At 41.3% G+C, this 24,624-nt stretch overlaps 1 protein-coding gene across 4 annotated transcripts in view; it reads left to right on the forward strand.

Annotated features, from left to right (window-relative positions):
• The first annotated feature begins 7,440 nt into the window (after positions 1-7,440).
• Positions 7,441-24,624, forward strand: part of FNIP2 (folliculin interacting protein 2) — a 50,240-nt gene continuing 33,056 nt past the window's right edge. Inside the window, exon 1 of one of the 4 annotated variants that reach the window (XM_064652350.1) lies at positions 7,441-7,873. In XM_064652350.1, the coding sequence (XP_064508420.1) occupies positions 7,779-7,873 (95 nt within the window). In that variant the 5' untranslated portion in view covers positions 7,441-7,778. Of the gene's footprint in view, positions 7,874-23,800; positions 24,312-24,624 lie in introns of those variants that run through there. The other 3 variants (XM_064652352.1, XM_064652349.1, XM_064652351.1) reach the window with 3 other exon arrangements.

Genomic DNA, 24,624 nt, shown 5'->3' on the forward strand with positions numbered 1-24,624 from the left:
GGGAGAACTTACTGCTGCCTTTCAGCACTTGAAAAGGGCCTATAAGAAAGACAGTGACAAACTTTTTAGCAGGGCCTGTTCTGATAGGACAAGAGGTAATGGTTTTAAACTGATGGAGGTCAATTTAGGTTAGATAAAATGAAGAAGGTTATTACAATGAGGATAGGGAAACACTGGAACAGATTGCCGAGAGAGGTGGCAGATGCCTCATCCCTGGAACCATCCCAGGCCAGGTTGGACTGGGGTCTGCACTACCTGATCTAGTTGAAGATGTCCTTCCTTATTGCAGGGGGCTTGGATTAGAAGACCTTTAAAAGCCCATTCCAACCAATATATTCTATGATCTCAGTGAGTCAGTTGCTAGCCAAATGAGTACAGTCTAGAAGAGATTTCTTTAGCAGACATCAGAGTAAAGTGTGTGGTGTTGGTGTGTGTCCCCCGCAAGAGCTGTTGGCAGCTTCCTCTCAGGAAGAAGCAGTGATTCATTCTTCCAGGAGCAGACTTATGCAGTCTCTGCAGGTTTTTTTACTGGCCAAGTTGGAATAGTCTAGATTCTAGATGAGTGATTCTTACACTAGTCACTCAGAAGTCCCTGTGTGCAAGGTACTTTAGAGGTACAAAGAAAGAGGCCATCTCTGTGCTAATTTGGAGATGTGAGCTGAACAAGAGAGAAATTAAACTGTTTTCTCTGTGTCAGTAGGAGATTCTAGAAAATATGTGAGCTGAATTAATATCTCCCAAACACTGCAGTAGCATAATTAGTTTCATATTAATTTATAGTCATTGACAGATTGTAACAAACAAGCATAGTGTGACTTCTGTCAAGAATTTACTGTGATTTCATGTTCAGATTTATATATTAAGTTATACACTGAATTGATATACAAATAATCTATTTCAAAGTCAGACTTACTTTATAAGGTCCTCTAAAAAGTGTTTTCAAGCACTAAAATCACCCCTGTGATCCTCTAATGCTTTATGATCTTATAATTTAGGAATATTTCCTATCACCAAAATATCTCTTATCTTTTGACACGTCCAGTAGTTTATATAGTAAATATCTGTAAAACAGTACATTGAAAATACACACTATAACTGAATTATCTGTTAAATTTTCAATTCAGATATTTATTTTTCTGCACATACAGCTTTGGCTACCCAGCAAAAGTAAAATGAGTATTATCAACAGATAAATGTGCTGGGAATGCTAAAATCTTGAAGGAAATGGCTTCAAATACAGGTCTCCCCTCCACCAAGTCCTTCCTACTTGCTGTGGTATGACATTGCAGCCTAATGAAACTCAAAGATCAGCCTGTTATCAAATCTTTGTTTTCACCTCTCCTTTTCTCCCTGACTAAAGAAGCTATCGTTGTTAAGTGCATAAAAATGCATATATCATTCTAAAACTGTTACTCTGATGGAATATACAGTAAGCAAATTTATTTCATAATCATTCTAGCTAGGCAAATAGCATTCGCGAAAGAATAAACTGCAAAATATTTATAGTTGTTTATAGTTGTTGCAGATTGTATTAGATGGGCAAATGTATACACATTCAGGCTAGAATTTTTTCTTTTTGTTTCATTTTCTTGCACTTTTTTTTCACCTTTAAATCTGTATTCGACACCATGAAGAAAATAGAGACTTAAAGATGTTAATTCCACCAGAAAGTGAGTGCTTTGGCTCAGTTCAGCACTGCCTTGTCTAAGGATATTACAAGCCATTTTGGTTTGTACAGGAGAAATCATATGTTTATGGGGTTTTCAGTGGACTGAATTGCAGCTTCAGAATATGGTGCAGTGGAGTACTGATGGGATCTATCTGACAAGCGACTGAAACACATACGTCATCAGCTTTTCAGAACAGCTATCAAGAAGCTTCCAACGTGCAATTTCTTGGTTACATTCTTGGTAAGGATTCTTTCACTGCTTTCTGTGAAATTGAGCAGCCACTCTGTTGCTGTGTGACACACAGGGTGCTGTGTGACACACAGGGTGCATCATGTGCTATTCCCATGTGACCTGGCACGTCAAGCATGTCACCTTCATGAGAGACACACGAGACAGGAAAAATAAATCTGTTTTCTCATCGTCAGGTTTATTGTTCCCCATCTTCACCAAGTCTTTTTCTGCATAAAACTGAATAAAGAGGCCCCAGATTAAACCCATACTGAGCAGTTATTGACTCTGTGCTGATTCCTGTAAGCTGAATTAAACCACAATGTTGAACAATGAAAGAACCATATGTTCCTCTATCAGAATGTTTTAAAAAGAAAATTATCCACACAGAGGCTGACATAATATGACAGAAATCAAAAGGAAAGTCACTAACTTTCAGATATGCTGATCCCTGAAGAAATGGTTAAGAACCAAGCAAGAATAAGCAGACTTTTTTGCTCTATATTTTAGCTCTGCTTAGAACATGTTTTAGAGGCAAATATCCAGAGTAGCATTAGGACCTCAGGATGTGAGGAGGGATGGTAGAGAGTGCCTGTGATTTCTGATAACGGTAGAAGCCATGCCTTGCAAGAAGACACCCAAAGTGTTAGCTAACAGCTGGTCATTGCTGCCACAGTGCTAATGCAGGATGTTGATTTTGTTGCTGAATTCCTGCCCTCAGTTTTGATACAAATGTATGTCCTGATATTACTGCAATTTCATGTAAATGTATAATGCTGTTTATCATAGTTACCACCAAAGGTATTAAAATATCAATTATGATGACTGCATTCTTTATTATGTAGAAAGCATTTTTGGTCTGCATCTAATGTGGGTAGGATGGAGTCCAAGGTGAACTACGTCTGCATGGATTTAAAGATGAGTGCAACCAGCAACTAGTAAGGCCCATGGCAGATTTCACCATTGAAAATCTGGGACTTGAGGTTTTCCAGCTAGACTTTGGGTGGAGTCCTAGGCAGGAGACTTAGAAAAGCAATCTATCAATGCTAATGACTTTGTTGAGAAAAGGAACCAAACCAGGTTCTAAACAAGTATTTGAATATTCACAGGTGTGTACATCTTTAAGCTCTTCTGGAGGGAGAAGTACTTTTGCTTTAGGAAATTTGGCAAGATGCATAAGTACAGCAGTGATTTCAGAGGACTGTAAATACCTATTACCTTCACACAATCAAATTCTTGCCATATTACTTGATATTTATATTGTGTTGATTAAAAGAAGACATTCTTTATCTGGCCTTTCTCTTTTTTTTTAACACCAAAGACTATTGAAAATTACATGTTTCATTACATACATCAATAATTCCCCGTAACTTTGAAACAATTACATTAATATATTCCCTTCAAACTGTCTTTTTCAACTGGCTGTATATCTATGTAAAAAGACAGTTAAACTGCTTATCTGTGTTACAGCAGCACCTTTGTGGTACTGTTCAGGGGCTGAGGAAAGTTGCTGCAGCAACAGTGCAAATTATGTAACGCTCCAATGAAGGATGAGTAACGCTGGTTTGTAGGGGGCTGCAATCCCAAGCTTTCCTTTTCTGTCAGTTTCTGTTTCTGCTTGTGAAGTGGGATACATTTTACAATAGGTTTTAAAATTCTCTGTGGAGAGTAATGTAGACTTACTGTACTCCACTAATACGGAGAGAGAATAACTCTAGACGTTTCTTGATACCACATTTTACTTGGCATGTTTGAATTGACATTAGAAACTGGATTTTATTTATTTTACAGAATCCAAACTGTTGCTGATGCATTACAGAGTGTAGCAAGACTCATCTGTGTTCACATAATTTAAACAGCATGCACCACCCCACTAAACAGTAAATCATTAACAAACACCTTGGATTAACAAACTTTTTGTTAAATCTTTGAAGTTTACCTGCATTGGCCTCTGACTTCTTTTTCTGGTACCTCCAAAGCCTAGTTCTGACAACAAAGGTTTAGGAGCATTTTGGACTTGTGCATTCAGGACTGAACAGGGTAGAAGAGAAGTAGCTGTAGAGGAACTCATCATTTCATCCAGGTCTAAGTGACAGAGAAGCAAAATGTGACTTAAGAGACTTGGCTTTTAACCCTGCCTATCCTGGCTGTAAAACCTAGTTCCTACATTCTCAGGAGAGAATCTTTAGAGAGATTTATGCCCTGTGAAACACAGAAATGCTTTTCCAAGCATTCAGCTATTCCAGGATTTGAATGATCCTTTTTATGTACTGGCAATTTTCTAACAAAGCCTCATCTGTTTCTGCATTGAGAATCCGGCTCATTTTCTGACTGAAGTTTGAACAATTAAATTGTCTTTTTCTGCACACAAAGAGTCTGACCCTCAGGCAGAAAATTACCAATAAGTTTTTGATTTTTATATGCCACTTTTATTTCCTGTATTTCCTAGAAGAGTGAGGCCTGGAGACATACCATATTGCTGTAAATGGTCTTTGCTTGGCAGGTGGTATGGCTTTTTTCTTTATATCTGCACATATTTTGCACTCTTGGGTTAGTGCAAAATCACTGCATTTGCTTTGCCAGATGTTCTATATAGCCAAACTCAGTTTTTGGTGGGATAGTGCATACTGACTGTGAAAATTATTTTTTAGTCCTTTGCTGATTTTGCTGCGTTTTCCCCATTTTTTCATTTTTTTTTTCAGAAATAACCTTCAGAAGACTAGTTTCTTAATGTTATATTGTCAATTTCAGACCACAGTGACTGTTACACACATTAAGAGAAAACATCAAGAACTAATTTTGCACTGAGCATCAGCCACTGTGTGCGGAGCATTTACACTGCCATTTTTTAAGTCATTATCCCAGTTGTCCTCACTGACTTTGTCATGCTTCACATTTTGGAGTAGCATGTGGGCATACAAAGTGCAGCATTTTCAGAAGAAACTGAACCGGCTGTTTTCAGAAATGCGTTCAGTGTGCTCCAATCACTGACATGCATTGTGCTCACAGGACTAGATTGCAACCAATCCAAAATAAAACCCTGTAAAATGTTTGCAGTGTGGACATTGGGCTCTCTAAGACAACTGGTTTAGTCTAGGGTTCTGCCCCTGTTGGTCAGCACTCCTTGCTAATGCAGATGGACCATAGAGTGGCAGCCACAGTGTTTGCAACTTTTAAGATTCTCAGGACTGTCATTTGAGAAATGCAATCCAGTGATTATTTCTGGAGCTGGATGCCTAGATTCTCATTTGCAATGATTACTATGTCAGCCGTGATGTCTTTCATCTTGTCCAGCCACACTCTGCTATTCACAAGGACCCTTTTCTTGTGGTGTCATTGCCATACTCTTACTTTTCTGTCCTTTGGCTTTGATTGAGTGGGTTGGCCCTGATGACAGGGGGCATTTGGTGATAATGGTGGAAATAAAGAGTCAAAGGAAGTAATAACATCCAAGCTGAAAGATTTACATTGGGTATTCAGTCTCACAGATGAAGTGGTTAAGAGCCCTTCTGAGAATGAACCTCCAGACAGGATCAGTTGAGCATTATGTGATTCAATCTGGTGTTATCGCGGGCACAGGGGATCATATTCTCAGGCCAGTAGATGTAATCCCTTGATTTTTAAGAGAAATCAGCTTCTCCAGACACTGAAAGGCTGACTCCACCACCTCTTCTGTCACTACTGGATATTGAGTTTGCAATCTATTGTAAAGATCCATTAAAACTATGGTATTTAAACCATTCTCCATGTCTCATCTCCCAGTTGTCTGAAAAGAGCAGGAAGCTATTGTGATTCTGCTTTTCTTGCGTTTTTTTTTGGTTGGTTTTTTTTTTTTTTTTGTTGTTTGTGGTGATTTTTTTGGTGTTTGGTTTGGTTTGGTTGTGGGGTGTTTTGGTTGGTTGGTTGGTTGGGGGTTTTTTTGGCTTGGTTGATTGGTTTTTGTTGCACCACATTGTGCAGTGACTTGGTTAAAAAGGAGCATTTGAAGTCGTTTTCTCTCAGTGGGTGCATCATGGAGTCATGCTGCTGCTGAGCAAAACCACACAACCCTTTCCCCCAAATTAATCAAACAAACAAACATAAAGTTCCAAATGACACCCAAATACTGTAGCATTATCTAATTATTTGTGAATGAAATAGATCATTCATTTCACAGAAATGAGTGAAAATGGGCACCATCCCAGCAGATGCCCTTCTTCTAATGTTCTCACTTGCCTGGTCAAAGACTAAAGTTCAGGTTCTCTGAGGGAATCCCCGTACTTCTACAATTATATGCCAGGAATCTCTCAATTACAGACATAAGGACTAGAAAAAAATCAGATGAAGACTTTCCTGCACTGGTGACAGATGGGTGCACGGAGCAAAATGAGGGATGTGAGCTTCCAAAAACCGGATGGATATTTTTTGGGCTGTGGGCTTGTCTGGCATGAGGAGGATGGGAGGCCACTGAGGCATTGCATTCTGCTGTCAGCCCAACAGGTGAACAGCCCCCTCTGATGCAGGCAGTGCTTTGTTCACCCTTGCTTCAGTGCACAAACATATTACTGTAAACCACAACTACCTGTTTTACATGTGTGTACATATACAGGGGACGTATATGTCCACGTGTACATATGCAAACACAGATCTATAGAGAGAGAAGTGTATTGTAAAATATACACTATCAGTGTGCGGATGGGGATGAAAAACTCAACATGAGTCAGCAGCGTGAGCTCACAGCCCAGAAAGCCAACCATGTCCTGGGCTGCATGAAAAGCAGTGTGGCCAGCAGGTCAAAGGAGGTGATTCTGTTCCTCTGCTCTGCTCTGGTGAGACCCCACCAGCTATGGTGTCCCCAGCATGAGAAGGACATGGGACTGTTGGAGCAAGTCCAGAGGAGGGCCCCAAGGTTGATGAGAGGACTGGAGCACCTCCTCTACCAAGACAGGCTGAGAAAGTTGGGGCTGTTCAGTCTGGAGATGGATGTTTGGAGACCTCATAGCAACCTTCCAGTGTTTGAAAAGGGCCTACAGGGAAGTTGGAAATGGACTCTTTTTCAGGAACTGTAGAGACAGGACAAGGAGTAATGGGTACAAATTGAAAGAGGGGAAATTTAGGTTACACTTTAGGAAGAAATTTTTTATTGTGAGGGTGGTGAGACGCTGGAACAGTTCAGGGAGGCTGTGGATGCCCCAGCCCTGGCAGCGTTCTAGGCCAGGTTGGATAAGGCCTTGAGCAACCTGCTCTAGTGGGAGGTGTCCCTGTCCATGGCGGCGGGGTTGGGACTAGATGATCTTTAAGATCCCTTTCAACCCAAGCCGTTCTGTGGTCCCACAGCTCTATGTATGGGCATGCTTCCCACCGTGGGTGTGTAAAACAGCTGTAACTCGGGCACACCCCGCACCCGCCCTCCCCACGCCGCACGGCCGGCGGCGGGCCCGTGTTCCTTTAAGGGCCGCTTCCGCGCCCTACCACGTGCTGGGGGCGGGGCGGGGGTGCCGCGCAGCCAATGGGGAGCGCCCGAGGGGCGCGGCGGTACGGCGGGTCCGTCCTCGTCTGCCGGCTGGTGGCGGCGCGGGGAGCGCTGCCGAGCCCAGCTCAGCCCAGCCCAACCGAGCCCGGCCCGGCCCGGCCCGGCAGAGCCCCGTCCGGGAGGGCGCACAGCCGGCTGTCAGCGCCGCCGGGCGGGCACGCTCGGCCCCTCGGTCAGGTGACGGGCGGCTGCCGGGAGCGGCGCGGCTGAGCGGGCCGGCGCTCCCCTCGCCTCCCCTCTCCTCGCCTCCGCGCAATGCTGGGCGGCTCCGCGGCAGCTCCGGGGATGCTGCCGCGGCCGCCGCCGCTAGCCGCGCGCTGAGCCGCTGCGAGGGGCGCGGCGGGAGCGCCGCCGCGTGGGGCGGTGGCATGGCCCCCACCCTGCTCCAGAAGCTCTTCAACAAAAGGGGCGGTGGCGCGGCGGCCCCCCACGGCCGGGCCCCGGGGGAGGGGCCCGCCTTCAGGTGAGCGGCGACGGCGCGGTGGGGGCTGCCCCGGGTGGGCAGCAGGGGAGGCGGCGGCGGAGAGGCCAGTGGGGCGAGGGGCTCCGTGGGTGGCAGGTGTGCCGCATCCCCCCGGAGTGCCCCGCCGCCCAGTGCCCGGGGGGAGCGGCCGGCGGGGACGGGGCACAGCCGGGCGGGCGGGGGTGCAGCGGGAGGCTCTTCTCCCGCCCTTCCCTCGCGTTGGATCCCTCAGCCATTTTCTGGCCACTGTTGGCAGTGGCACACCCGGGAGCCGCGAGGCGCTCGCCCCTCGGGCAGCGGCGGGGGAGAGGCGCCGGGCCCTCTGTCCGGCGATTGTGTGTGATTGCTGCGGTAACTCGTGGTCGGGTCTCATCAGCACTGGAAAATTAAAACATGGCTTGACTGTCGTGACCTAAATACACGTGCGCAGTCTGGTGACCCGCTAGCCATTTCACTGCCCTCTGTTTTTGATGCTGCAAATGCTTAAAGGTGAGATTCAGTAGCAATTGCTGCTTCAGGGTTTAAATGTGTGATCTTTATATAATATTGAATTATTACTGTTTTCTGAACCTCGGGGACAGCATTTGGCTCAGGCTGATGCTTTGGAGCTTTGTTCCTGTCACATCTGTGCTGCTCACAAGACCGAGCGCCCGGTGAGCGCAGTGACAATCACATGCGTGCCCGTAACCTCTGTGCCTGTTTTTCTGTGCGGCATGAGTTGACTGGTCTTGTGATCAGATGGTATACAGGATTGAGTTGAAATCTGGGCTTTCACTGCTGAAACTATCAAGAATGCTAAGAGTGACAATACTCTGATCCACAAAGTGCCCTAGTGCCAATTATGAAAGATGACAATTGTGGAGTCATGTGTTCAGAGATGGTCTGTGTGGGTCATGGCCGTGTGCATGGCCAAAGTTGCAAGATCATGGTGAAAAATTGTATAAGATCAAAATAACGTCAGTATGTTTGAGTTATAAGGTGATTCCTTTGTATGTCATTGGACATTGTATTGGAGCTGCATTCGTATCAGAGAGCAGGGCTGGTGAATTTTGGGAAGCTGTAAAGTCTATACACTGTACTTGCTAGTTACTTCTTGTGGTAGTTATTCGCCTTATGAGTTAAATATCATCTTTAATTTGAAAGAAAACAATTTTCCACATTTAAACTGAGGGACAATTCCAGATGAACTATTATTTTGCCTTGTACTTAAGATCATGCCAAGTACTGTATATCAGAGACCAGGGCTGTTAGTTCTAGGGTATTGGACTATCAAGGATCTCCATGAAGGCAGATTGCTTGCACAGTGTGTTCCCCATTAGAATGAGTAAGATTGTTCCATCTGGAGTATTTTGTGAAATTAGGGATTATATTTTTTCTTTGTCTTTCTATTTCTTAGGTAAGATATTCCGCACTCAGTTTTCAGTTTGAATAACATTGAAATGATTTGACACTTCAAAGAAAAACTGTTATATTTAAAATACTACTGGAGGTACCCTTCACTCTTTTTATCCCTGATTTTTCCCTCATTCCCTTGCTGTCTATTTTTTTTACATGTGGGTGTTTTTTGTGCTTGTTAATATTACATTGAGCTTCCTATTTATGACTTCTAAATATACTATAATGCTTTTTCTTTCTTTCTAGTGATCTGCTGATGACCTGCAGGAGCATACTTACTGGGTCTTAGGAGCTCTGCTACAACCCTTTTAATAGACTTTCTGTTGAGCAGTAATCTCTGTTTGAATGGAGAGACACGATTGGACCTAAGTAAAGTGCAAGACTTAATCCTTTGGTAGCTTCTGTATTAAGCATATACTGCTGCTTACTGTTAGAGGCAAAGTGGCAGAATCATTTTTTGTTCTAATGGCAGGCCTGTATTTTTAAGGATTTTAGTTTTAAGGATTTTTAGATTTTATTCCCACTTTGTGTTTTGGTTAGTGAGGTCCCTCCACATTCAGTGTGTCTTGCTGTGTTTAGCTCTCTTAAACAGCCCTGTAAGACCACAATCTGTATCCTTGGACTTTCAGTTGTTATGAAATCCTTGAAAGCCTAAGTCTATTCACACACCCTGAACAACAGCAGAATCACCAAAAATCCTCAAATTAATGTAGTTTGACAACTTTTTTCAACTACGTTGTTAGGAAGCTTAGTGTTTTCTAGTCTTCTTAGGAACACCAGGAGAAATTCTGTTGCAGAGGTCCATCAGTTAGGCTTGAGGTTTGCCTGTAACAAATACTGCAAGTTCTGTTGCCCCCTCTCCTATAACGGGAGCTAAATCTTGACCAGACATCTGTGCTGCTTGCATTCTTTAGCTCTGAAGGAAATAACAAGCTTCAAGGTCCATGCTGCTTACCAGGATGAGCTGGCACAGCCTCAAAGAGCAGGAGACATGGTGCCTATAGCTGAATGTGGAGTTACAGGAAATGGTTTCTTGGGTGCATGACCATTAACATATGAATTTGGACCAGGAGTGCTCTTTTAAAGAAAGCTTCTCAATTGTCTCCGCTGACTGCACTTTGGCTTGCATAGCCAGGTGGATTCAGTGCATAAACTGGATTCCAGTTGGAATGTATGAGATTAGAAAGTGTGCTCCTACCACTAATGGGCATTCAGTCCCTGGGACTAGGCTACAGCTGATCAAAAGTTAAACTCCAGGACACGTATAGTGTGGGTGTCAGGTCCTTAGCACCAGTTAATTCACTCTGTGGATCTAATTTGGTTGGGCCGCACTGTATCTTCGTGTAAGCACAACCCTTACTTGCTGGGTGAGGAGAATGTGAACATGAGATGTAAATGTTAATATAGAGCTATTAGGACAATGAGACTTTCTATTGGCCCAGGCCTCCCTTCAAAATAATGGAACTACAAAGTGGTAGAAGGGTAGTAGTTAAAATTATAGAATATCTTACTTATTTTAAAAAGAGTAATTATAAATCTGGAGAACAGGTGTGTATTAGTGACATATTACATTTGTTCTAAGCAGTTTTGTACACACTTGAGCTTCTGGTTTTTGTTACTACTGGTTTTTGCTTCCCTTAACTAAAAATATATATTTGTATGTGTAATGCATACATAAAGATGTATGGATATATGCACGCACACCCCCTTTCAACAGAGACATTTGAGTGGCTGTAGTTCAGTATATTTCCTTTTAGCTTCTGAGGCTCTGAGGAAATCCTAATTACTTTGTTTACAAGAAATGGGTATTTATGTGGCTAAATTCTCCTAATATTTCTTATTTCCATATCAAATGTTACTTCCCTTACAAGATTGGTTTAAATTAGTTTGTACACTTTTTTGGAGTGCCATTAGGGTCATGTGCTCAGCAGAATCATAAAATGGTTTGGGTTGGTAGAGACCTTTAGTATCATCTAGTTCCAACTGCCCTGCCTTGGATGGGGACACCTTCCTCTAGATCAGGTTGCCCAGAGCCCCATCCAACCTGGCCTTGAACACTTCCAAGGATGGGGCTTCCACAGCTTCTCTGGGCAACCCGTTGCAGTGCCTCACCACTCTCACAGTAAAGAATTTCTTCCTAACTTCTAACCTGCTTTCTGTCAGTTTGAATCCATTCCCCCTTGTCCTGTCACTTCATGACCTTGTAAATAGTCTCTCTTCATCTTTCTTGTAGGTTCCCTTCATGTACTGGAAGACCAGAATTAGGTCACCCCAAAGCCTTCTCTTTTCCAGGCTGAACAATCCCAATTCTCTGAGCCTTTCCTCATAGGAGAAATGCTACATCCTTCTAATCATCTCAGTGTCCCTCCTCTGGGCTCGCTCCAACAGGTCTATGTCCTTCCTGTATTGGGGACCCCAGAGCTGGATGCAGCACTCCTGGTGGGGTCTCACCAGAGCGGAATAGAGGAACAGAATCCCCTCCCTTTACCTGCCAGCTCATGTCCAGCCTCTCCTCCACCAGCACCCCCAAGTCCTTCTCGTCAAGGCTGCTCTTGATCTGTTCATCCCCCAGGCTCTGTTGATACTGGGCGTTGTTCTGATCCAGGTGCACCACCTTGCACTTGGTCTTATTAAACCTCACGAGATTCTCATGGGCCTACCTCTTGAGCTTGTCCAGGTCCCTGTGGATGGCATCCCAGCCTTCAGGTGTGTTAACCGCAGTACTCAGCTTGGTGTCATCTGCAAATTTGCTGAGGGTGCACCTGACCCCATTTTCTGCTGCTCCTGAGGGGCAGCAGTTGTCATGGATGTCCATTGGGACTCTGAGCTGTTGACCACTACCCTCCAGATGCAACCATCCAACCAATTCCTTACGCACTGAACAGTCCATTAAGTTTTAGGGGTAATGTAGAGTATAAGCACATAGTATCTCAAGACTAGAATGTCTCAAGTGCTAAGCATGTATTTGAGTAAGGTATTGGGAAATGGCTTTAAGGAAATTCATATGGGTTGCAGATAGTTTGACTTAAATTTATAGCTGTTTTTCTGTGATTGTGTTTACCTGATTATAGAAGAGATTTCATGTCAGTGCTGTTCTGTATTCAACATGAAGTCTGATGTTATCCTTAAGCTGAGGGCTAAGGTTTCACCTTAATTTCAGTCTTTAATAGTTTTTGGTTTGGGGTTTTTTTTTTAAATGCAAATAGTTGTCTTGGAGTCTTTGGAAGACTACTTTCATGCTGAATGTATAACTTCTGTATTGTAACTTCTGAAATTTCTTTAATATTGGTATATTTAGTGAAGGACCATTTTATGTGCATTTAGAAAAAAAAGTTGTATTATTTCGGCTATGTCTGAAACTTGCATATGGTCTGTTTGTTCAGCTTTAAGTATCAGCTGGTCCTTCTTGTGTCTATATTGGAGTGGATGTTGTGTTGTAGCTGCAGGATATCTATCTGGTAACAGTTTGTTAGCTTTGGTATATGAGATCATTTGTTCAGCAGCTGGTACTAGTAATTTCTTTGGTCATAGCACTGAAATGCTTGGTGAGATCCTACTTGCTGAGCATTATTTCATGGCATTCATTACCAGCCTGGCAGTGCTCCATCTTCTGAAAAAGTAAAAAAAAGCAGTAGTGAGCTCAGAGTCTGCTTGCATGTCAGTTTGTTACTTCTTTGTTCAAATGAAACGCTCCTCCGTAACCTCTTGTGGCCTAATTGGGTTTTTCTTGAGCTTCTTGAAGCTTTGTAGATAGCCACACAGCAATAACACTGCTGACCACACATGTACATCTTCATACTTGGAAATATCGTTAAACATCTGGCTGTAAAACCTTCAAAAAGCATTTGAAATAAAATTACTGTTTTATTTGCTGTAGGAATGGGAATCAGCCAGGGCCAGATCTGAGCATGGGGGCAGGAAAAGTCAAAGAGCAAGTCTAAGCCATATACCGCTTCACTGACAGCTGAAGGTGAGCCTTAATTGCAGTATTATACCTCTGTGCTGTCGTTAGTCTTTCCTCAGTAATGAGAGCTAAGGTGTAAGTTCTGCAGAAAGAGATTTATTAGTCCTCGCTCAAGAAAACAGCTTAGAGCGGAAGTGGTTGAAAGTATGGTCCTTTGGCATGGAAACTACACTTCCAGCCTGGGGCTGTTTTGAAGGAAAACAAACAAACCCCCAAGTCCTCTGGTTTTCAGCTTTGCAGGAACTAAGGCCTTCTTCAGTTGTTTGGATTTTCCTTCCCCTACACACTTCTGTCACAAAACAACCTCTTGGCTTCCTCTAGATTTGCTCTGAGACTAACTCATTCTCTCTTAAAGTTGCAAGACATTCTCTTATTTTTCCTTTTTTTGCCACAGAAGACTGCGAAATAGGTAGAAATGCACAAGCTACTGGTATTCCAAGGGGGATGGGTATACCTTAGTTCTTTAATTCCATGAAAAGATGCATTATTGCCTTACTAATCACATGAGGTTTGCCTGTAGGTTATTTCTGATTTACAATTAACTTATGCAGGGATTTCCATGCATTGATTCTTAAATTGATGTGTAATTGGATAGTAGGCTCGTGATTCCTTATTCTTAGGGCACTTTTGCTGTTGACATACCTAAAACTGGGTGAGTGAGTACTCTGCCACATACTATGTTCAGTGGAAAGTGATTTGGGGAACAGTAGCGACAGAAAGCTTTGGAGCTACCTTTCCTTGCCGGTAGCAGAGTTTAAAGCAGGATGCACTACAGTCTAATACAGTGATGCTAATGCTGTAGGGGAATACTTATCAGTTGACATAAATGGCTTGATGTGAATAAGAAAATAAAGCTGCTTGGGGCTGAAAAAATGTAGACTATCATTCATAAAAGCTGAGTTTGTAGAGAAACACTTAAAAAACTGATGCAGAGCTTTGTTGCCAGGAGAGGCTGGCTTCATGAAAATTCTATAAACTTTGTAACTTTTCTTATGTAGACTAAGTTAAAGTTGCAAAATAGCTTTATTAAATATTTAGGGGAAAGGGAGATGGAAGAGGTTTGACAAAAATGTTTAATCATTAGTCATCGTGTCATCATCCCACTTGGACATTGTGAGATGTAGGTGTTTTCAGTGCATGGTAGTGGCCTTTAGCTGTTAGTTTGGTCTGAACAGTGAGTAACAGCAGACTGAAAGCCCAGAGATGTGACAAAATAGCTGGTGTCAGAGTGGACAGAAGATGGAGTAATTGTTCTCGTAAAAGTAATTTCTTGTTCTGACATTTCAGTAGTATTGAAGCTGCTAAGGACTTCTTTTGCAAAGAAAATTCTTTGGATTAATAATGACTACATGTGCTACAAACATTGGTGATGTACCTGTTCCTTTAAGTATTCCTTCTGGTGCTAACAACCATTTACTTTCATCTGTAATGTACTTAGCACCTTAGTGATGTTCAGGGATAGCTTCTGAAGAGTAGATTCAGTTTTTAAGCCATATGTTGTGTTTTATGTTTCTCAACAGTTATTTCTACCAGGTGCACTCTTGATTAAGAGCACACTGTCGTCTTGCATGCTGCTTTAGATGAAGTGGTGTAAGAGGAATGTTCTTATGCCGTCCTGTTTATCAGTATTTGCTATGTGAAGGTTTCCATGGGTACACTTGTTAGGCAAAAGAAGAGGAATGCAGTTCTGTAGGGTGGTGGTTAACAGGTTTGCTAGAGAGAATAAGCAAGAAAAGGAGGACTTTGAATTGGATACTTGTTGTGTGAAGACAGCAAATATGTCTGTCTGCTCTTCTTGTGCTTCTTGTGATAGTGTCAGATTACTGCTGATCTGACTAACAGGCATGGACATGGTGGTTCACCTTTGCCTGTCATGAATCAGCTCCTCTATGTGTGCTCTGCCTATGCTGCTTTTTAATCTTCAGGCTCAGGTTTTTCTCTATTCTGCTTTCTCCTCACCTTAACAGTGCCTTTCTCAAGTCACTCCATTTGCCCTGTTTGTATGGGTTTGTCACTCAAATACCATAACAATGTCATATTTTAATATGCAAGACTGAGGTCATAGGACAAGCTTCCTTCCAGGTTACAAGGCAAAGTGTTCTTTTGAGGCACTGAGTGGACTAGCCTAGGAGTTTTGGTAACAGCCTGTGCCTTTCCCACGTCAAATAGTACAAGTGTGGATGGATTTACATGACCAACAGCTGAAATATTTTTGGTCAGTCAGCACACTTCTTGGATATTGGTTAGATTCTTAGATAAATGGGCATGAGGGCTTTACATCACACTTGCTGCTGTTAAAACTGACTCATGATTTTCCTTCCATAGACTGCTGAAGTGAAACTTGAGCTCTGTGTGATGTAATTACTGAATCAGTATGGAGCTTTCTCTGCAGGATGTCCTCACCTCAGTTTAATACAGTTCAGCTTTTCTCCTCTGAGGTGCTCAGTGGAGTTTCACACATGCTAATGAAATCAGCTGTATTAAGTAAACAATCTGACAATATTTATTTACTTTTCTAATAGAAGTTCTAGCAGTCTGAATTTGGTATTAGCACTTTCAAATTAGCAATCTGAACACATTAGTACTTATTTTTTATAATGTATGAGAAGTTTCTTACAATAACATCTCTTAGCTTTTGTTTTAATTGAGTTTACTGACTTCTATGAAAGAAAACAGTTGCTTGAATGAACTCAGTGCTCTGGGTTTCTGTGCAGAGTATTTGCACTGAATTCTGAATCTGGATATTATCCAACACCTGAAATTGCTCAACTCTTGAGGTTGGGTTTGTTAATGCACAGCTCCAGGAGTACAGAAAATCTGAGCAGAGTATATTAGATAAAGTTTTGGAAGGAAACCCCAAAGAGGGAGAATCTACAAACTGTTGAATACATAGTTCTGAATGAGTTATTCTTTAATTATTATTATTTCATTTTACAGAATTTTAATGTTGTAATGTTAAAGCCCTCTGTGGGCTGGAAGAGACAGTTATGGAATTTTTTTTAAATCTGCAACTCACAGAAATTAGTTTATATTCAGACAGATTTTTGTCGTGTCTTCTGTTTTTCGGTGTGGGCACCTGAGCCTGTCCAACTAATGCTGCTGATCAGTTACTTGTTTCTGTCATATTCCCTTGTTCTTCCTTTCACATTCCCCCAAAATGACCTTTTAAAATCTTCACATTTAATGCTCTGCTCTCTAAGTTGCCCTTTAAAACAGGTTGTGCTTTTTAAGGCAAATCCTACTATAGGAAAGGTCATGGGCCTTTTGTTTCTGAAATTCTGGCTTGTTTAACAGGACTGGTTTAAACAAGCTGGGCAGAGACCTGTGAGGCTGCTGCAAAGGAAGGTTGGTGGTCTCTGGTGTAGGCACAAGGAAGAAGCGAGTTTGGTGCAGAGACCACTCTGCTCAGCTGTACAGCAGCAGAGTTAGTCCACGTGTGTTAAGACTCTGGTCTCGGTGAATGGCTGCAGTGGTACAAGACGTTACTGCATTCTCCCATGCTCTGCTGAAATCGATTATTGGCTGGACATTTGTCACTTCCACGGCAGCACTGAGGGAATAGAGAGCGTTGAAGCTCTTCTCAGTCATCTCTGTGTAATGGTCAGTGATAGAACCCAGCTCTTCTTACACCAGTCTGTGTTAAGCTGTCACACAATGCAGGAATGCTTATGGAGGGCTAATATGTTCTAATCCTCAGTTGGGTTGAGAAGGCTGGAATAAAGAGCAGGGAATTGGTAATCAGTTCATTTAGCGGACAGCTGCAGTGACATGCATCTGAGCTCCTACTTGGTCTTAGCTTTTAGCCTGGAGGAAGGTTGTTCTCCTATGTTAGCCAGTTGAAACAGCTTCAGGAGTGCCACCTCTGCCTTCCAACTGCTAAAAGAGTTACATCAAGTTAAAGAGTTGGAAAAAGTAACCCTCTCTTATTACAGAGTTATTTATGAGATTTGGCTGTGGATATACATCATGCTTACTAAGTGCTAAAATGATTCCAGATATAATTCCCAGTTTCGGTGTGGGTGAGTAAAACCTGGTGAATTCAGTATTTGGGAGATGCGGGGATATATGTCAGTCACCCACTGTGGACTAGATCAGAGTACAGTTGAGTTCCAAAACAATTCAGGTGCTAAGCATCTTGTGTTATGAAGTTCCTGTATGCAGAGTCTTACAGACAGGGATATGTTTGGGAGTGCTTTTGAATGAAACTAGAGAAATTATGTTGATTTGAAAATAGCTTTTTCTGTTTGTCACTTTATGGTGACACTTGGTAACTGTAAAATGCATATGTGTAGCTGAACTGGATAATGGATGCAGGAATAGATATACAAAGGAGAGGAAAATGCAATCAGAACAATGAACTTTGTAGTGGACATGGGTTTTTTGAAACAGTCAGCTCAATGAACTCACATGCACATTGATAATATATCTGCTCAATTCCTTTGTTTTTAAGAAAAACACATCTGTGTGGAATGTCAAAGATGCCTTGAACCTCTGAATTAAAATTTGTTTAATGCTTAAAGAAATAATTCTCTATTTGTATTGAAATGTGGTCTTGGCAGGTGAACTAGAATTTTGATTGAAACTTGATTTGAATTTGGCTTTTTGTTTGCATTACTGAAGTACTAAAAGTTGACTATAGTACTAAAAGTTGACTATAGTCTTAATTAGAGTTGTATCCTTGGGCCCTGTTTTGACTCAAAAGAAAGTGAATTTTGTTTGTATTTAAATGAAATTATCCTGAATCTGTAACTGCTAAGAAGGCTCCTAGTAAGTCTGCTCTGGTAGACTTCATCTCAGGAGTAAGTCAGGTCTGTTATAAACTATTTTCTTATACAGTGTTTTTCTGGGGAACGCCAAAGGAGCTTGACCAATTTTTACCTTCTTATGAGGAGATAAGCTTGTAATTTGTCTAAATAGATAATTGCTACATAAGCTTGCTGACTGAAATTTGTTTCTATCAATGTGCAAAGCAGTTTCCTGTTGCGGGACAAGGTTGCAACTGGATCATTGTGTGTGATTTTTTTTTTTTTGTCCAGATATTTCGGGATTTTTGGACAGATACTTGGCAGCCAAATCTTGGCATGTTACTGGGTGTGGTCAACTGTAATTATGTACAAACCTGACTGGATAAACTTTTAAGTCTCCTATAATACCAGTGTTTTTGAGAAAATGTTTGGGGTTCTATGTGAGTAGTTAGAGTGGTTGAGCGGTTTAAGGAGGGGAAACTGTTTCATAACTTAATGACTATTTATACATTCAAAGTCCTACGCAATTGGTGGTAAACAGAACATGAGTCTCTGGTATAGTGGCTTGCAGCAAGGTTAGTTTTGCCCATACCAGTCAGCTGCAGGACTGTGGTTTATTTGGTTAGTTTTGTGTGTAGTCTTTTTCATTGAGAAGGTATATGGTGTGAGTGATTTAATTACCCCGATCTTCTGTACATGGTCCCAAGATATGGTTCCTCCTTCCCTTTCCAGTGAAACTTGAAAGTAAATGTGTCCAAAACTACAAGATTCAGTGCTAGTTACTAGCAAGCTACTTTCCGTGCTGTCTACAAGTGAGGGTTAAGGAAAGTGTTTTGGATGGAATAGACAAGTTATCATAACAACAACAAGAGCAGCAAAACATATTTTTGGCTATAACTAGTGAAAAATGCCGGAGCTGACGTTATATCCGTCTGTGTTATCACTTCATTCAATCTAAGTCAGGATTTCCTGGCATTCATCTAGACAGAGGCAATGGACTTTGCTGTTCATGCTATAGCAACTTTCGAGTGATCAAGCATGGCTTCTTGTGTGTGTCTTTTCCCATATTCTTGCTAGTTGGGTAAATCAGTACATTCTCATAAATACTCGACTTAGGTTTTTCTTCCTTCCCTTCTTGATTATTGCAGACTAACTTTTCAGTTGCAGTCTGAAGCAACTGTTTTAAAAGAATCAAAAAACATCTTGCGCTTACAACATTTTAACATAACCATTTACAGAAGTCTCGCCAATATTATGCTAGCTGGTCAAAAAAACTGTATGGCCTCAGCTCTCAGGACTGTTAGAGAGCCACATCTGATACCTTTTCATATGTTAGGAATTTAGGAGGGTGCAGCTAGAACCAGGTAAATTTTAGTAATTTTTTTTAAAGTGAAATGATACTGCTGAGTTTGTGCTTTTGAGTTAGTTGATATTGACCCCTTCTGAAGCAATTTCCTTTGGAAGAAAAATGTGAGGTCCCTGGATAGCACTTGTCTCTACCTTCCTGAAGAGCGTTCTCTTGTGCAGTGAGAGTGTGTGTTCAGAACGAAGATGAGGAGGGCATTTGCAATGCTTTCTGTGCCCTTGGAGGGATTACCCTAAACTTATTTGGCTGTAAAATTTGAGAGAGAGTGCCATGTTCTCTGGAGTTTACAAAGCCCTCTTGTGAAAGTAGCCTTTTCATAGTAGAAGTGGAGGAAATTTGTAAAGAAATGGTTGCTGTTAATATGCATGTGTTTTTAGCTACTTTGAATGAAGGTGTGTGTTTTAGCAAAAGGAGTATTTTTCAGTTAACTAGAAAAAAGTGGGAAGGGGGGATGTTAAACATCAGACATTCTTCATATCTCTGTATCTGTTGGTATTAATATGTATTTACTTTTATCTAATAAATAACATTATTTCTTAGTAATTTTTTTTTAATTTTCTAAAATTACTTCTTTGAACAGAGACTTGAAAGCTGTGTACAGACTTCTTTTCTTAAAAAATAAAATAGGGCTTTATAGAAGAGGGAGAAGGAACAGGAAAGAGCAGGCAAGCAAACCCATGCCTCAGGATACCGCCCCAAAGGTGTGGTAGTCTGTCTTGACCTGCTCACTTATGTAGGAGACACTGAGGTCTGAGATCTGTCAGTACTTTTATACAGCACTGAAATGCAACGAGAGCTGATAGTGTTATAAATAGTAGATTCTGCCTTGCATTTCTGCTTAGAATTCTCCTTCAGATGTACAATGTGTAGTTCTTCCCTCTGTTCAAGAGAAGGTGGGGAAGGCAGAGGCAGTAAAGCCGGTAGGATAAGAGATTTCTATTAATCTCATTTTCTGGCAGAGGCAGTTCTCAGACGTGCCTTGGCAGTGTCTGTATTTAGTAGCTGTGTTCCTGGACGCTGGCCCAGTCACATGGCGCCACTGGAACAAGTGACATGGGAATGATGCATTAGCTGAGACCTGTGCTGGAGGAGGTGGGGTGGCCCAGCCGGCCGGGCTGCCTGCGCCCCGGCACTCAGCGCAGATGCTGTGTCCAGCACTGCTCGCTCCCAGATGGCTGCTGCTGTTTGGCTCAACCTGTTTGGCTCCAGTGAAAGCTGGAAGTTGGTTACTGCAGGTGCCTTGAAAAAATAAACACGAAAAGAAACAAAGTCAAATCCTGAAGAGTGTTAAATTATAAGTAAATTTTCAATTCATCAGAAAATGATAAAGATCATGACTATGAAACAACTTCTGCAAAACATTTGACTTACTCTGGATCAGCTGTCAGTAGCTATGGGATTGAGGGCAGAAAGTGGGATGGAAGGGGGAAAGTTAATTAAGACTAGACATGGCTTTCTGTACTGAGGAAAGAACTAAGTGGTGGATCTATGGCACTAACCTTATTGCATACCTTACCTTTGTTTAAAGACCTAGTTTAACAAAACCACACTTTTCTTAATGGTAAAACACAATTAAATTCATGCCATTTTTTGTGCAATTTCAACTTATGGAATTTGACTGAGTTGTGAAACGCTGGTTAAATGGGCTGTTCTTTATGTTTGTGAAAGGCTGATGTGTGCAAATTTATGGTGACTAACTTGTGTAGATCTGTTTGTTAGCTTCTACCAGCAGTGTGTGTGTCTTGTCATTTTTTTGTGCATGCATATGATGATATTGCTTTCTGGGAACCAAGATGATGAAAAATGCTTGCGACCTCACAAAAATCCAGTGTATTCTCCTTTCTTAAGCAGGGAATCTGGAATTCTAACTTTTCAGTGAACAAATATATCCAATGTTGTTTTACATTTCATATGGTAACATATGGAATTATCCTAAAACAGATAACTTTTCTGTATAGTGATCTAATACCGAGAATTTTATTTTTCTCTACCTGAGCTCTTTCTACAGGAAAATCTAACCCGAGAGAGAGCAGTGCTGCAAATAATACGTTCCTTCACTTGTTGCGTGACTAATCTGCAATGTATCCCGCCTAACTCGTGTGGACCTAGTAACTATGTATCATGCTTGAACAAGGTAGTTCATCTGAGGTTAATAGTGCTTTACCATATTAGGACTTCTTTAAGTCATTGTGGAAAAAGAATGTGGTGTGGCATCAGCACAACTCTTCCATATCTGAGGTTTTAAAAAGAGGAGAAACAATGCAAGGTAAATGATTCGTATTTGGAGAGAGGAAGGGAACCTATATCTTCCACATAAGCTATCTGATGGACTAAAGGAGGGGAAATCATCATTAAGCAGTCCAAAATAGATTCCACTTCATCTTTAAACATGTGTTTGGCACTAATCCTGAATGTCTGGGTCTAGGCATTTTTTGTGTATCAGTTTTGCTAAGTGTATGTTTTGCAAAAACAAATGCTCACCAAAACAGCAGGTATGATTCAAATTTTGTTTTCCTAAGCTTCTCTAGCCGGCTTCTAAAAGCTCTTGGGAAAATAAATCCTTACAGGGGTCTCTGCAAATATTCTCTTAGATGTGAAAACAGCGCTTAAGGTTTAGTGAAGAGCTGTAACTTGTACAGAAAATTATTTTTAATTAGACAACTACATCACATATATTTCCTCTTTCCCCCACCCCAAATTTTTTTGCTAAAGTGTTACCTTGAGTTGAAATCATTTGGGCAGTTGTCTCTCAATGGCGATGAAGGACAGGAAATGACCTACAAACAGAGCAGGTGACATGCTGTCACATAGCCTAGAAAAAGTGTGATTAAACTCTGCTTTCCAGAGGGTTATATCTTGAGAGCAGGATGCTTTTCTTCCATTTTATGTATTATCTACTTTGTGGACTCTGAGTGTTTTCAATGTGTGGATTTGAATATTATTTTATTGTTGATAAACTGTTCTGTGGATTTTCAAAGTTAATTCCCCAGGTACTTTGAGATTTATAATATTCTACAGATGACTGCACCTACAGATGAGGTAGTGTTGTGAAGCGTATCTTTTTGGTGAGCTTACAGGAATTCCTAGTTCTAATGTTTGATGTGAATTTGATACTGTGGTGAGTGTTGCTTTGTTTGGGGAAAAGATAGGACAGAAGTGAAGGCTTTTAACTGCTGATCTTAGTGGAAGTGTAAGAACCTGGCCCTCAGCTGCTTATTTCATTCGCACTTCAAAGATGACTAGGAACACTGATGTTTAAAGTAGTCCTCCTCGGTGAGGTGAGGACTAGGGGTTGCCCTCTCCTAAATCATTTGAATCACTTGAGAACAGGCCAAAGCTTTTCACTTGTTTCCCTGCACTTGGGAGGAGGAGTGATGATGATCTAGTACTTGTCACTACTCTGGGAATTGAAACTGAGCTTTTTTTTAATTGCTGTAGGCTTCCCTCTGTAACAGAGTGAGTTGTTCAACCTAACCTTGCTCTAGTTTTTTGCTTGACATCTGTCCAGTGTTTAGAGGTTGGGGTTAACTGAGATTACAAAATCATTTTAGCAAGGGTGCTGTGCTATTTAGAAGGTAGCACGTAGCACTAAGTTTTGAAATCTTACTGTGTTTTCTAACTCTGTGCTGTATTTCTGGTTGACTAATAGCAAAGTTATTTTCCCTTTTTAACCTGGAAGAGAAATTGCAGTAGAGCTGTCATCTTACTGATGGGGGAAAAGCTATGTAAGACATGAATTATGAGCAGACATGTATGGATAACTTTTTTTTAAAATCAGGGGTGGGGAAGAGGACTTTGTTCTGCAGTAGAATTACCTGAGCCTGACAGAACATCCAGTTCCTCTATTCTGTTCAAAAACTTAAATTTTCTTGGTCAGAAATATTTTTATTAGATATTTTTGTCATCAGCACTGCCATTAAATTATTTTAATAGGCACATGACTATAAATTCTCGTCCACCAACTTGGTGTCTGTGACAAACCTTTTCTCCTTGTTTTCCTTTCTACTTTTTTTAAAAAAAGGCTTCTCAAGGTAGTAGTTTCAAGTTCTCGGCCAAGTGTAAATCCCGTTTGTCCTTCAAAGTAAAAGCACTATGGCGCAGAATATTTAGGGTGTTTCTTTGTGTTGGTAATTTTTTTTTTTAACTGATAGCCATATGGCAATGATGACAGATTCTTACTTGCTTCTAAGCTATATGAGGTTGCTAGGGGTTGTCAGATGACACTTGCTCACATGAGAGCCATTAACAGGGTGTTGTAGCCAGTGTTAGAACAACCTTGCAACTAAGGGCGAGTCACTGCAAAAGCAACTATGCTTTTTTTTTTTTAAGAGGCCATATGGTTCAGTCTTGTGACTACATAATTGCCGGCTACCTAAATCACATACCAGGAAACAAACATAGCTAAAGTCAATATTAGCTGTTGTATCTGCTACAGCCTTGTGCCAGGCTTGGTAGGAAAAACTGACAGCAGCAAGAGCAAGTCTAGGATGGCTTCTGAGACCTAAAAGTCATGTCTACTCTGTCTGGAATAATTGCAAGAGTACGTTAGCTACAGCTGTCTTTCTGTATTAATGGCTTATAGACTATATGAAGGTTGCTTTGCCTTTTTTTCCCCTAGTGGGAAATTCAGCAGACTGGGTTCCTGTATAGGGAAGAAAGCTGATGGTAAATTACCATTGTTAATGGTTGATCAATAGTAAAGAAATCTGCTTGAGGCTGTACCTCCTCAGCAGGTATTTAGTTTCTTTGAGGGAGCTTTACAAGAGTATTTGTAGCTGAGAAAATGTGTGGGGGTACACCAAAAGCTACAAATGGCACTGGGGGACAAATAGAAAGAGGAAGAAACAACAACGATGTACTACTTGGAAATAATCTCTCCTGTACCAAACTGGATGAAAGAAGTAGAAAGTCTCTGAGAGACCAGTGTGTCAGCTGTGCAAGCAAAGTGACTAGACTGCTGCAAAACAGGTATGCATGTAATTCTTTCTTGACAAAGAATAGACATTTTTAGTTAATACTAGATTTATAATCATGTTCCTGAAAGGCTATTTTGTAAATAATTGGCAAAGTTCTGTTAGAAGCTTATTCTTGATGATGATGCTGACTGAAACTCAAGAAAGTCTTTCCTATTTGAAACTAAATCTACATTCTTATCTCTGATATGTGAGATTTATATATATGCAAACTGAGGCATGGAGGGTGATCTTTTCAATTAAGGTTGAATAATCTTACCTTCTCTTTCTAGTTTTCTAATTAGTTTGCCCTCTTTTTCTTGCCACCC

The sequence above is a fragment of the Pseudopipra pipra genome, chromosome 4, assembly GCF_036250125.1.
Source record: "Pseudopipra pipra isolate bDixPip1 chromosome 4, bDixPip1.hap1, whole genome shotgun sequence".
In the NCBI taxonomy this organism is placed as follows: Eukaryota; Metazoa; Chordata; class Aves; order Passeriformes; family Pipridae; genus Pseudopipra; species Pseudopipra pipra.